The 15359-nt window shown below is 34.1% G+C and overlaps 1 protein-coding gene across 5 annotated transcripts in view; it reads right to left on the bottom strand.

The window, feature by feature from the left end:
* Nucleotides 1–15359, bottom strand: part of Galnt13 (polypeptide N-acetylgalactosaminyltransferase 13) — a 617871-nt gene that overhangs the window by 226524 nt on the left and 375988 nt on the right. For all 5 annotated transcript variants that reach the window (XM_021153165.2, XM_029474531.1, XM_029474530.1 and 2 more), the window contains 3 exons: nucleotides 14731–14897; nucleotides 14270–14477; nucleotides 11614–11784 (listed from right to left, as the gene is read on the bottom strand). In XM_021153165.2, the coding sequence (XP_021008824.1) occupies nucleotides 11614–11784; nucleotides 14270–14477; nucleotides 14731–14897 (546 nt within the window). The remainder of the gene's footprint in view (nucleotides 1–11613; nucleotides 11785–14269; nucleotides 14478–14730; nucleotides 14898–15359) is intronic.

Genomic DNA, 15359 nt, shown 5'->3' with positions numbered 1-15359 from the left:
ATGGAGTAAAAAATAAATAAACAAAGGGCCATTTGAAGAGTAGTATGGAAACATAGAACAATAGCGTGTGTTTGTGTGTGTGTGTGTGTGTGTGTGTGTGTGTGTGTGTGTGTGTGATCGAAATTAAATCAGCAAATTCTGAGGAATAAATATACTAAACTGTCCACCTCATGTCGCCAAGTGCAGCTTCCAGTACCAGGATTGAGTGACAACTAATTGTATCACAAAGATATTGCATGAGAACAACAAACAACCCATGAGGTTTCCAAGATGACAGATTGCTCTCTATCAACTGACAGCAACACCTTCTTGCTGAAGACAACACTAATAAAATTCACTGGACATGGAGAAACTGAGTGCCCACAACGATCCTTCACACCTATGCTCTAGCATTTTAGTTCAGGAAGACACTCACTATTCATGTCTTCCAAGAAGAAATTTAAACACCAACCCAGCCCCAAACCCTTGGATTAAAAATGGTGTCCTGACTATAAGTTATGCCAGGGCAATGGTGGCACAGAATTTGTGGGAATAACCAGACAATATCTCATTTGAGTTAAAGCCCACTCCAGGAGAAAGAAGTCATGTCTTACATTGCTTGGGTGACCAAGTCCTGATACTAGGTAGCCCAGGGAGCAAGGGCAAAGCTAAATATGATTGTTCCTTAACAAACAAACAAACAAACAAAACTGCCACAATAAAGTAACTCATAATATAATCTGCTTTCCACTGTGCCTTGCTCATCTACCAGAAGTGAAGCTTCCTCCTGTAGCAAATGGGAAAACATACAGAGACCCATAGTCAGACATGATACAGAGAGTTAGTGATGTTGGAACTCTCAGCCCTAAATGGTAAGTTTCCTTCAAATCCTTCCTTGCAGGGATCAGGTAACTCTGGGGAAGAAGAGACAAAAGGTAAAAGAACCAGAGGAAGTTGGGTACAAAAAAATGCAAAGCCCTCTGAATCAACAGGATCAAAGCACACATGAATGTAGAGAGACTGAGGCAACAGGCAGGGACCTAGAGTTGAAAGAAGAAATGGACCTATGCCTTCATCCCTAATTTCAAAACAGTTTCTAGTTTATAACCAAATACAAGCGAAAACTTAATTAGATCGAATGGATTCTCTTTGGGGAGGATTATGCCCACCAGTAGATGGCCAAACAAAAAGTGAACTCCATTGCATCTTTGGAGGTGCTTTATCTAACATGACATGTCAGGTGCTTTATCTAACATGACATGCCTTTTTAGAAATGTCATTATTTTTATATGTATTTCATTTTAATTATTCATATTTTCTTCTTCCGTTTTACCCTACAACTCTTCTGTGTATATATTATGACTTCAAGTTAAGTGTTTTATGGGATTCCTGAGTGTTTGAGCAAATGGGTTTCTGTTTATTTTGCCTTCACCTGGGCTCATTTCCATCCATCGTTTGTTTTGTTTTTTGTTTGATTTTATTATATTTTACTTTATTTTAAAAAAGGAACCAACAGATTCTAAAAGTTTAATTAAATTTTATTTCTTAATTAAGACAGCAGTTCATGCATAAACTTTATATTTATTTTAGGAACTGGGAAACATATATGCAAAGACAAGTTCTGTCTATTCTAAGGTTGAACAAAAGTGGCAAAGAAAGTTGAATGTTACCAGAGCATAGTGGCTCCAGCCTCACTGTATACTACCAGAATCAGTTATTTCTTTTAATATTTAGTTAATTTGAGGCCAGGTCTCTATTTGTCAATCAGACATGCCTAGGACTCACAACCCTCTGTCCTACTGTTGGGAGTGCAGACATTGGCCATTGCACCTAGTTATGTGCAACCTTTCAAAAATAAATCTCATGCTTGATTACTATGTACCATAGATGAGGTCACATTGACATGGGCTGGGTCCCAAGTGGTAATGAGGAGAGTTTTCTGTTCATTTTGATGCTCTGCTAATTAAGAGAAGTGGTGAAAAAGTAATATAGATTTGTAATGTACCTGTTTACTTTATGAAATTTTAACAGTAAATTAATAAAACTCATTGATTTATAGAAATTATATACCCCTCTGCTAGAATTTACACTAATGTTTTCAAATTAAATTATGTGCTTTGTTGTAAAACTGCCTAATAATATTGTAGGTGGACACCAACCATCTACAAAACTGTTTCTCCAGTGTTCTCACAGTTTTATGCTCAGATAATGGGCTGTCGATGAGCTGAAGTAGTTTCCCCTTGGTGGTCTCAGAGCCATTCTATTTCATCTACTCTTGCTGGGTTCCTATCATATGAAGTATCACTGACCTTCTGAGTTGTAATGTGGAACTACAACAAAGTTAAACAGATGGTAATTATAAAGTGGACATCACTTCACCTGACTTGGCCTTGGGAACTCTATAATAATATCTACACAGATATTATAGTGCTACAGAGGATATTTCATACAATTAGTGACAAAATTGCTGCAATTTCCCTATCATAGCGCAACCAAATGCTTGAGACTGTTAAGGGATACATTGTTAATGATCAGTTTTGAGATCATCTGCTTAGCTTCTTTTTGACAAACAACTAATGCATTTTAAGCATGTGTATTAATTTTATCTTAGAGCTGGCTATTATCTCTATGAGTTGTGAGAAATACAGAATAAAAATAAACTATAGGAAGTTATAAGAACAAATCAAGTAATTTTCACTTACATTTGAATTGTAGAAAACAAAAACAGAATAACAATTCCTAAAAATAATCTGGTATTTTCTGAAGACAGAAGCTTTGTGCTTTGTGATGGATTGAATTTATATTTGAATTATGTATTAATTTGTTATGTAAATAGAACACTATAATATTTTTAAATAACTATGAACATTGCCCATGTTTTTCATCATGCTCATCCTGTTAACTGTTTTATCATATAGCAAATGAGCTATGTATTCAAGTATGTTCACTTCCAGTGCTCAGCGCCTAGAAAATGAAACGGCTGGGCTATTATTGCATTATCTGAAATTATTACTTTGCAAGGTATGTATGAAACCACCAACCAAAACCACCAATGTAGACTGGGAAATAATGATCACAGTGACTGTAAGCACTCCAACTTTTATGGATAGGTGAAGATGAATTAAGATCTCAGAGTCAAAATACTCTGTATAGTACCCAGCAATCAATAAAGCATTAAAAAGGTTAATAGCCAATGTATCCCTGCTCACGTGGTTATCTGATAACTCTCATCCTCTGTTGGTAGGCAAGTTTCCTGATTTAATCCATAATCTCTTAATCTAACCTCTTCTGAGGAAAATGCTTCCTTCATCCTCCTATGCCTACTCTAAAGTCCTGGCAGAGGTGAGAAGCACTGATCATGTGCCCTTGTTTTGAATAAGTTAATTCTTTCTTTAATGAAATATGCCTGAGTAAATTTGTAATTTACTTCTTACAGTTTTGATACAGACCCAGAGAAATCTTGAAAGAATAGTGAGATGAGCTAATTGGTTATTAAAGTCCAAGCAATAGATTTTGGACTTCATACACAAACCATTCTTTTGTGTGTTCTTACCCATCCATTTGTCTTATTTACAAATACATTTTTTTAAAATTTGGATTCTTCTTAATTATATAGAAGTTAACGCAATGCACACAATCCAAAGTCCCGAATAGTTAAATGCAAACTACCCAGTGCTCTTTCTGAACATTTTTAGTTGTTCATCCCATACTCATCTAGTCTTTCTTATTTCACAAGAAAATAAATTTTACTTTCTCTTATGCATTAAAATTCATGCTATGATCTCAGGTGTTTTTACTACAGCTAGACCCTTGTTCACCCTTGCATTTATGTTTCATGCCTTGGATTTCTAGATTGTTCTCTTGAGCTTATGTACCTACTCAGTTAAAGTCTACACCGCCAAAATAATTCTCACTCCATCGCAGGACTCTTTCATATGAGGGACTGACATTTTCTATGGCTTCACTGGAGATCATATGTAAGGGATGCTTTGTGCATACTCCCTGGATTCCCTTTCACCTCCTAAGTGAAGCTGGATCTGTCTGCAACCTATGGAGTGAGTGATTTCTCATGGTTCCCCATTGATTCTGAACTCGGGTTGCCTTTCTTTAACTGAAAGCATTTAGCACAATTCATCAGCCTTCCTGCTTTCCATTGGTGGCTCCCTTGTATTTTCTCCTCTTTTGATGATTCTTACTGAAAGAACTTCTGTTTCCTTCTCTTGCTGCAGTTTGATTGTGGACATGTACTTAAATTAGCAAATGTCACTTATGTAAAATACAGCATTACAAGCTCTGTCTGTGTATTCACTTAATAACTATCAAGTCTTGTGTGATCTATGGACTTCCTAGGGTCTCCCTGGGTGCCAATCTCATTCTATGTTCTTTAGTTCTGCAAGGTCATTCACTTATCATGTGCTTTCAGCTGGGAGGCTGACTGCTGATGTGTGTTTTCTCACTTCTTGCCTTACACTAACTGCGTTTTTCAATTACTCACTATGTGTTCCCTTCAAAGGACATCTCTAGACTTATGCAATATAAAAACAAGTTTTAGATTTTTTTAAGTCTAAATCTGTTCTAATAATATATCTCAGTCCCTTACCCAGCCTTATTAAGAGGGGAGGTGCCTAGCCTTACTGCAACTTGCTATGCTGTGTTCGACTGATATCCATGGGGGCATACAAGACAGAAGGAGAAAAAGTGGATGGGAAATGGGGTAGTAATAGGGGAAGGATTTGGGAGGAGAAGAGAGAGGGGAGAATATGGTTGGAATATAATATATGAGAGAAGAAGAAATAAATTAAAAATAATGTGTCTCAGTTATTACAAATTAATACAACAGCAAATGTTAACATGTATTTTTAGCATATTTACAGTATTTAATTAATTTTATATGATGGCTTCACTTGATTTAGTATTTTACACAATCAGAAATTAGATGAAAATTAAATGTTTTTCCTCCTTCTTTGTTCTCATTGTACAATGTAATCCAGAGGTAAGGAAGTGAACAAAGACATAGAGTCTTTCTCTTGAGCTGTTAAAGCTGTGTCTCTAGCTGCATATGTAGCAGAGGATGGCCTAGTTGGCCATCAATGAGAGGAGATGCCCTTGGTTTTGCAAATATCATATGCCCCAGTACAGGGAAATGCCAGAGCCAGGAAGCAAGAGTGGGTGGGTTCGGGAGCAGGGTGTGGGAGGGTATAGGGGCCTTTCGGGATAGCATTTGAAATGCAAATGAAGAAATTATCTAATAAAAAATGTTGAATGTAACTTAAAAGTGTTATACTCGAAATAAGCTCTGTGGGATATTGCATAGCACAGTGATCATCGGGCATGGATATGGGTAAAGTGCATTTGTTTCAGGAGAAGGTATTGCTGTTTTCTCTGTTTGATTTTTTATTAATTTTCTATTTATTTATATCCCAATAATTGGCCCTCTCCAAGTTCCTCCTCGAAGACTTCTTCCCCCATCTCCTTCCTCCTATATCCACCCAGATTTAGAAGAACCCATACTGACTTACATACTTGGCATGAAAACTTACTCAATTCTTAGAGGGTGGAAAACACAATTTTAGTGCTGTTTTAGAGGCTAAAAACACAGTTCTAGGAATTGAGAGCAAAACTCTTTTTTTGTTGGTTAAAAAAAAAATATTTCCTGACAAGTTTGGAACTCAAATATTTTGTCTTGTGCTTAAAGACCTCACTTCCAACACAGAAAATCCTGTCTTGTCTCTTTATTTCTTTTTCTTTTTTTTTTCTTCATAATATTCACACCTGATATCCTATCTCCAAAAGGATGCTTAATATTTTTGCTTAATATTTGGTGCAATGGGGTTTTTATTATTGTTGTTATACTTACTTTAATTTTATACTAAACTAGTTGACTAATAATAATAAAAAATACTAAGTGAAACCAGCTGCATTGAAATGCTTTGACTAATGTGGGAACATTACTCAGTGAATAAATATCATACAGTTTAATGAATTTCACTGAAAATTTTGTGTTCTGCCCTGTTTATTTTCATATCAACAGATTTTATTAAAAATCTTATGAATGTCCTGTAACCAGAGGAAAATAAGAAAATGCGAATATATTCTTTCCGTAAAGAATATAGCTTCCAAGGTTCTATTTAAGATGGAATGCTTACACTCTTTCAAAACCACATATATTAGACTTGAAGCTAAGGTTGCAAAAACAAGAACAGCTCAAAAGTCACTCTTTAACTTTTTCTTTGTAAATATTTATTCTGCTTAAATTCGCTGGCATTCTTTGTGCTTTTGTTTTGATGCTTTGTTAAGAATTAAATATAAGAATCTCTTCTCTGTAGATGATTTTACAGAATAAAATATGTACTCTTAATTTTTATACTGCAGAAACTAAAAACTGAGATCATCAATGACTTGAGGGGCCAGAATCTCAAAACTTGTAAGAGATAACAAGGCAAAAGTAGCTTTGAACGAGTGGTGGTAAAAGTAAAGTGTAACAAAAAGACTGAAGGTATAATTCAGGGGCAGGGCACTTGCCCACAAAGGGTAAGACTCATGTTCTATTCCTATTACTTGGAGAAAATAACAGATAAATGTGAATAAAAATTCAGATAAAAATTTTATTTCTTTTGGTTTAGGTCTTGTTTAGTATGCACACAGCCCTGGGTTCCATCTTTGCATAAAACTCAGATGCAATAACACATGTTACATATAACCCCGGTACTGTGTAAGTGGAGGCAGGATGTTCATAAAATATTAAAAACCATATTCAGCTCCATAACAAATGAGTTAAATCTAAGTTAAAAGAGACCTAATTTCAAAAACAAAATAAAACAGAAAACAAACAGCAATGAAAAAATGCATCTTCAATCAGTTTTTGATATATAGAGCTGAGTATGAGCTGGGAAGATAGCAGCATCTAATCAAAGTTTTTATGCAAACCCCCCAAATAAGACAACACCAACTTTAGTGATATAAAATACTAATGAATTGTATGGCAAAATTTAAACTGTGATTAAATACAGCTGAAGAGAGGCTTTAGAAGGAAATATGATGCAGACTGTGTTGGGGCCCCTTAGTCTTATCCTTTCTTACGTGTTGATACATTTGTCACATTGACTATACAATGCATACATGTTCCATTATCAGGAATAAAATGAAAACTCAACTTCTGACTCCTGCTAAAGATATTTCTCATTTAATACTTTGTGTCACTTTTAATTCCTTACATAATTTAAGCAAGGCAGAAAGAATAATTTTCAGTTTTCGTGATAAGAAAAAAAATCATATTTCTTCCCAACACTAGCTTCTACATTGCTTCTCTGACAGCACACTAAAATAGTGGAGATATAACACTTGAGAAATTTCTTATCTTTTCAAATGAGGGTGTAGCATTTGTAATCAAAAGTATTACTAATCAAATTATCAAGTTTGTTACTCTTTAGAAATACCTAACTGTAATTAAATAAAGAACAATTGTATATCAGTTAAGTGTTAATAATGATGGATATAAAAGAAAGTAAAATATGTCCTGAATAAAAGCTGATAATGAAATCTCGGTATGTGATTAATTATGATAGCAAGAATTAAATGAATGCCTAAAGCTCTTCACTTACTATCAGAATACACCGAACAGTTACTGGATGGAAAAATGAAAGATATTATATTAAGAATATTAATAGCTACTAAATGGGACACAAGATGTGTAGAGTGAAACATTAGATGAATGAGAAATAACCAGTGTGTCTCTTATAAAAAATATATTTTAGTCAGTGAGAATTTAAAAGTTGGAAACAAGTATCTTTATAACTATTTACTGAGGGATACATGCAGAGCATAATTAAAACACTAATGTGATCTGTAAGGCTTAACCCAGGCCTTTTTTTTTTTTTTCAGAAAGACACCACTGTACGTTTAACATAGTTATATCCTGTACACCTAAAATCAATCTGCATATTTTGATTCTTGCTTCATCTAGAATTTGTAAGTCCAATATTAAACAATAAATAACACTACAGAAGAAGTTGCTGTGAGTTTTGTATGTTCAGGATCCAACACGGTGAGCAGAAAGTTACATACATGCTACATACATGTCCCTTTCCATGCAGCATCCTATTTATCTCAGCATCTAAGTCAAATCAACTCAAAAATTTTCTGTGATAAGCAAAGTGCATGTATTATTAAATGCATTCTTATATGTATTATTATATGTAGTGTATGTATTATTATATGTATATATTTTATTCCAGTGATTGTTAGTTTTAATTGTCAACAAGATACAGTCTAGAATCCCTGGAAAGGGAGACTCAATGAGAATGAGATTTTGTGAAGATCAGGCTGTCCTATGAGCATGTAAAGGTCGAATTATCATAGTTGGGTTTATTGAGGTTGGAAGACTCAGCCTCTAGATGTTCAGCACCATTCTTAAGTTCAGGACTCTGGACACTATAAGAGAAGATAAGCCTAATAGAGAACACGCCTGCATTCCCTTCTCTCTTCTCTTGACTGTAAATATGATGTGAATAGATGCTTCAGTTTCTTATCCTGTGACCATGTGCTATGATGAACTGTAATCTGGAATTGTGAGCCAGTATAAATGCTCTCTATTCTAAGCTGTTTTGAAGCAAGGCATTTTATCACAAAAACAAAAATTGAAGTAAGGTAGTTCCAGATTGGCAGGGATATTTTAGTGGGCAACCTTGCTTTTCCTTGTCTATTTCAGTGGGTAATCAATACTTATATTCATGCAGAATAATGTGTTCATTGTCTTTCAACTTAAATCATTTCCCAGGAAGTAGATTCAGAAAATTAAATGACCATAATGATAGTTAATTATGGTTTGAATCAGAGGTGCTAAAATAAAATTTAATTCTTTAAGCATAATAAAAAAGTAAAATGACAACTGACTCAAGATTAGAGTCAGAGAGACAATCATGTAAGTTACAAGGAAAGCGCTATGCTCTCATGCCTCTGGTGTATAGGTGATCCTACTCAGATCCCTCGAGTGCAGACAAGACGAAAAGTTGCACCATTTTAGCAAGAGTTTACAATAGCCACAAAAAGTCAAGGTTTATTTCAAATATATCATTTCAATATTAGTAGTTTTCTACAAATATGTAACACTAAAACTAAGCAGGTAAAGAACATGTTAGCCACCTAGGGTTGCCAGATCTTGCTCTCAAACTTAAAATGTTGGTTACTGTCTTGTGCAGTTGAGATGGTATAAGCTTTCAAGAACATTTACTAATTAAAGAAAACTTAGCAGGGGGAGGGGGATGGGATAGGGGACTTCCCAGGTGGTAAACCAGGAAAGGGGATAATATTTGAAATGTAAATAAAATATAAAAAATTACATATGAATAGAAAAGAAAAAAGCAAAGTAGGCTCAAAACTCCTTTCTGTAAAGTCCTTTCCATTTACAAATGAAAATACTAGAGCCAAGAGATGTATATCATAGTGTAGTATAGTTAAACTATACCATGGTATGGTATAGTATCACCACTTTTACCTTTAACATGGCTGAGTTTAGGTCACTAGTTAAAGTTGGTGAACTATGATTGCAGATGCATGCTTGTACATCTACTTGATGACTAGCCAACTACAGTGACGACAAACTTCTGTCATAAGGAACATTTTAAATTAAGCAGTATCCTAAATACAACTAAAACCTCAACTTCATTTTGATCCCTTTAGCTATTCAGAGGTCTGTTAATCAAGTGGGGGAAAATCTGTCTTCAACACATAGAATGATTTATCTGTTTGCATGAAGGTGAGAGGAATGATCACATCTCTGAGTAATGAATTAGAAATACAAAGTTCACACTGTAGCACTGTTGATGAAAATTACCTGCCTGCTGTTACAACAGTGCTCATGAATTAATTAACCTTTTGCTATAGGAATCTTCAAACCTCAGCAGACACTGAGGTTTCTCCATATTTTAGAAAACAAAATAATGTTCAGTCCGTAAAGAAAAGAATGAGAGTTTATTGGTTCTCATACTTTTTATCAAAACCATACAACATGTTTAATATATAGTGTGCTAGATGACTCTCATTGTATTATTGTGAGCAAGAGATGAGCATAATGTCTGCTTCCTGTGTCATTTATTTTCCTTTATGAATGAGATCAGGTAAGTCTTACTAGAGTCTTGTCTACCTTTCTAACTGAAGATAACAAGCTAAAATAGAGTATGCCTTTGGTACTACTGTATTTCAGTAAGTTTTCTTAAACAAATTTATACATACTTCACTTTTTGTTGAATATGTACTTATTCAATTTATTGCATTATAAAAATATTTAAGTATGTGTTTGTGTGAGTGTGTGTGTGTGTGTATGTGTGCGCACGCGTGTGTGTGCGCGTGCATGCGCGCATGTGTATGTGAAGTGCTTTGATAGTTTTCAATTGGGATAAAAACTTTAAAAAGTTAAATAAAACTAGAATATAAAACAAGACTATCGTTAATAAATCTGGGAGTTACTATATATCCTCAGCAAGTTAAAATAAGGGACAACCAGAATGGGTAGATGTAAAGTATTTAAAAATCATTAGATTCTATATTCTCGACACTGACGAGTCTTATGCAATGTTCTTCATTCTGAGTTAGTACTTAGAATACATTCTGAAATAAGCTTAAAAGTTATTAGGGTCCACACTCAATTTTTCTCACTGTCATAGTATGACTTCTAAAAATGTTAAGAATTTTTACTACTACATTATTCAGTAACATATAATTAAACTGGTCTTTTCAACTACCCAGAATTTTTATCTTAATTTAATGCATTATATTATTAGAAAGTAAACCCATCCCACCCGACAGTGGACTACAAGGCAGTCTAGATATCAGAATGTATATATGTTGTTTTTGAAGATTACATTTCCACAATTTTTCAGGGGAACAGTGATTTGTTAAATTCATCTTTTAAAGATAATTTAATAAAATAATTTTCTAAATATTTTTAGGCAATTGTTTTTTTTTTTTGATGCAGGCAAGAGACTTACAATAGGACAGATATATAGTGTTATTTAAGTGAGTGTTCTTCTAGAACATAATGATGAATATGTTTCAAAACGAATAGTAAGATATATCTCACAGGTAAATGCTTCAAATTAAGGAATTAAAAAAAATTTAGATGAAGAAAGCACTCATATATGTTCAATATATTAAAATTTTCCAAATGATTATTTCTATGATTGTGAAAGGCATACAACTTCTTAAGAGTGATAAGTTTAGAATATTTATCAAAACATTTTGGTCACTTCACTTTTAAGAACACTTCTATTATCAAAAATATATTACATATTATACACATTTATTTGAAATATCAAGGTATTTAGAAATTACATATGTTTTATTATGCATAAATAGAAGTAGATTAGATATATGTATAGATATACGTATAGATATAGATATATAATAACACACACAAAGTATCCAAAACTATTGGCATTCATATTAACACACAAGTTTCTCCATGATAACCTTATTCAATATTCTCATTGAGTCTTACATGATTGTGTAAAGGGCAAAAAATGTACAAAGAGTAGTAAATGTTTCTAAGCATATTTTTGAAAAATTGATATCAGACTTACATAAGAATAAAACAAAAGAATAAAAATATGACTAGTTTGGAAATAATGATCTGCATACCTGACAGGTAATGTCCTGTCTCCTTTTCTCCTATCCATTTCTCTTTGAGGGACAGGATACCATCGGAAATTTAGCTTCCAGTTAAAACCACCATAAGTCATGTCTGACCCAGCCATGTACTCAAAGGTATCATCACTAATAACATCAATGATCGGGCACACAACTGTTTTCCTGTAGAAAAACAAAAGCCAAGTTTTATACAAATGATAATTTACATTAGCTCTCCAAGTTGATTATAGGTAATGTAATAACATTTGATTATTTTTATGATCCTATTATGCCCTTATATTTATCTTATCCTTATTCTCTGCTGAACCATTTCCTCCGAGATTGCTTTTCTTCCTCACCTTTACCTTAATGCTATGATGTGGAATCTAATCAAATATTCTAATTGACCTTCAAGCTGATTTCACTATGTATTCTAAGTACTAACTCAGCAGGATGAACATTGTCTATTTTTCATAGGCTACCACCCACAGCCTGATTAGTCAAGTTGCTTTGATATTATGCATCATTTTTAGCTATAATCCACGGAACAGCAATAGCATACAGGGAGGGGAAGTGGATGAGAGAAAATTAGATCTGGAGCTTTGAATTTCAAATAGATCAAGTTAGTTTAAAGATTATAGGAAAACTTGTCACAGAGAAAATTCCCTTTAGGAAAAAATATCAGCAAAATTTAAAAGCACCATCTATAAATATAAAAAGCAGTATCTATGAAGGACAACAGAACCACGACAACTTTTCAGCAAGCTGTCAGAGACCTTAGAGTCTACTGCTGTCTCAATCCAGGTACTGTGTTAAAACAAGGCAGTAACTTCTATGTTTGTGTTGTACCCTAATTTCCTATACTAAAGCATAGTCAACATGTTTTAGTTTTTGTGAGCCTATTTAGGGTACAAATGTTTCACTTAGGTATTTCTTTGGGCACTTTGTTTTCCATCCGTGTCATAGCTTCTCCCATTCTTGCCTTTTTATAGTTTTAGTGGTTAACTAAGGGTCACCCATCAATCATTTTCGCAAGAAAATGTTCAAGTCCACTCATGATGACACTGATTGCAGCTAATTCTGAAGAACAGAGTATCATGCACATTCTAAGCCACCCACAGGTGTGGAAAGCAAAACAGGACTACAATTATATCTGCAATATTACTGTCATTCATGATCATAGTCTTATATATGCCACACAATTGGCTATTACCTGAAGTTCTTTTAAATCATTAAGCTTCATTCTACCCTCAGAAAACCTTCTTGATGTATCTGGCCACAAGCAAATCATAACATTTATTAATTAATTTATTTTACTAGATTTAAGTATTTAACTCTTGGCGGTGCAGAAATCATATCTAATTCCCTTGGGCACATTTGATGTCTAGTTATGACAATGTAAAAATGTACAATCAGAAACAAAAGACTCTTATATATGTGTATATATATATATATATGTACATACACACATATATATACATAATGCAAATGAATTGTTAGAATAAAAGCAAATAGCTTATGCATGGGAATATGAAATATTACACTTAAAACATATTAAGTTGAATATGAAACACATGTTTAAAGAAAAGCATAACATACAAAATGTTACCACACAATATATTAAAGAAATTCTAAGTTCATTTTGCTTTGTCAGCCTCATTCCTCTCTGGGTACTGTACAATACACAAACTGTTTTGCTCTGTACTGTACTGAGTTGACTAAGAGGTTCCCACTAGCTTCTTGAACTGTTGTGGTTCATTTTATTGATAGCCTCCATCTATCTTCATGGCAAGGAGCAGCTCCTGCCATTTGTGAGATGTGGCTAAGCTACTTTACACTTGAAACCACTGTTCTGAACATTTCATTAAAAATCTCAATTCTGGGTTCTTCTACTTCGTATGAAATGACAATGCAAATGAGGTGTTCTGCAATGATTTATCACATCGGATAGCATTCAATGTTTGTTATCTTCATTAGGTACTAAGAATTACACTAATTTAGCAGTCACACTTAGCTACAAAATGTCACAAACATTAAGAAGAATTGCAGGGTCTTAATCCTATGAAGTCCAATTTTTCAAATTTTGAAATTGATAGGTAGAAATAACAATATTTTAATAATTATACTGTACTCTACTTATTTTTTCAAAACAAATTGTATTATTTCAGGAAGGTGTGTTTGTGTGTGTGTTTGTATGTGTTTTCAAGATCTTCGAGATGAAGCTGAACTAGACTGACTGAAGGCACAGAGGCAACGAAGAGAACCCTGCTGAGAGAATAGGAAGAACTGAATTATTCTCTGCACTTCCAGTAACATAAGCAAGTTTGTTAGAACATCTGCAATCTCTGCACAGGGCAGTTGGGAGGACCAAAGGTGCTTTGAAAATTTCCTACAACATATTATGCTGTCAAACTGGAATGATTAACTTCACCTGTAAATGCTCAAAACATTTTTTTCACTGTATCATTTGGCAATTCTTAATCACTTACCCATGGTTAACACGAATCAGTTTGATTTTCATCTTAAAAATGAGGATACTACCTTTTTCAAAGCCTATGAAATAAACCTTCTGAAAATAGCATTTTGGACTAGGCATTGTGGTAGACAGCTGGAGCTGCCCTCAAAGGTCCAGGTGTAAGCCTTGCAGACTTAACACAGGGCTCCCTACCTGTCTTCCTTTATTCTCGCCAGCAAGGGCTCCAGCCATCCTAAGGTGCACTCGCAGTGTGCATCCAGAAAAGTTATGACCTGTCCTTTTGAAGCAGCTGCTCCTCGGAGACGGGCGCGTATTAACCCAGAGCGCTCTTCCATCCTGATAATCTTCACTGGCACTTCTAAAGTTTTCACGTAGTTCTCTAAAGTCAACTTGAGAAAATCTATAACACAGAACAAGAATGTATGAGGAATGTTGGGAGACATTTTAGAACAAAATAAAGAGGGGCAGTCGCAAGCTCATATATGGCAGATATCAAATGTGTGTGTAATTACTCTCTCATAAACAGATTTTTAAAGAGAAGTGCGCAAATAAAAAGCACATCTATTAAATAATGCTATAAATCAAGATATATATTAGCCCGGCTTCCCACTGACTAGAAAAAAGATTCCTGTTTACAAAGGTGCAAAGCATACCTCTTTCACTGGCATCATCAACCAAGATGACCTCAGAGAGCAGGTAGTGTGGGGAGCGATTTATGACACTATAGACAGTTCTAAGTAGAGTGCTCCAAGCTTCATTATGGAACACAATGACTACACTTGTGTTTGGAAGTTCATCAGGGTAGACTTTAGTCTTGCATCTGGAAACAAAGCAAAGAATAGTGATCATAATAAATTCAAGTTTCATCCTGATCTTCCTCAGTAGGAATATTCATAACAATAAAAGTTCAGACTTCAAAGTCCTCTGCCAAGGAGCTGATTTATGAATATCTGGAATAATTTTTCTTTTTATAAGCACTGTGAGTAATCATTTGGCCTTTTGAAAGTTAAATATGCATAATTACCAATGTTTTATTTTAACTCCTGCAGGGACCAAAGCCGCACAATTTCCATAATTATAAGAAAAAATTCTAAGAAAACTGAAGTAATATTCTTAAACTGTCAAATAATGAAGAGCACTAGATACAATAGAGCCAGACAAATTCATTTACTAGAAACAATCTTTACTCTTTGATTTACAAAAAAAAAAAAAAAAAAAAAAAAAAAAAAAAAAAAAAAAAAAAAAACACAAAAACCTAGCTCAAAATCTCTATGGGTATGAA

The sequence above is a fragment of the Mus caroli genome, chromosome 2 (genome assembly GCF_900094665.2).
Source record: "Mus caroli chromosome 2, CAROLI_EIJ_v1.1, whole genome shotgun sequence".
Taxonomy (NCBI): domain Eukaryota; kingdom Metazoa; phylum Chordata; class Mammalia; order Rodentia; family Muridae; genus Mus; species Mus caroli.
The sequence above is the reverse complement of the archived record's forward strand: the minus strand, read 5'-3'. Positions and strand labels throughout refer to the sequence as shown.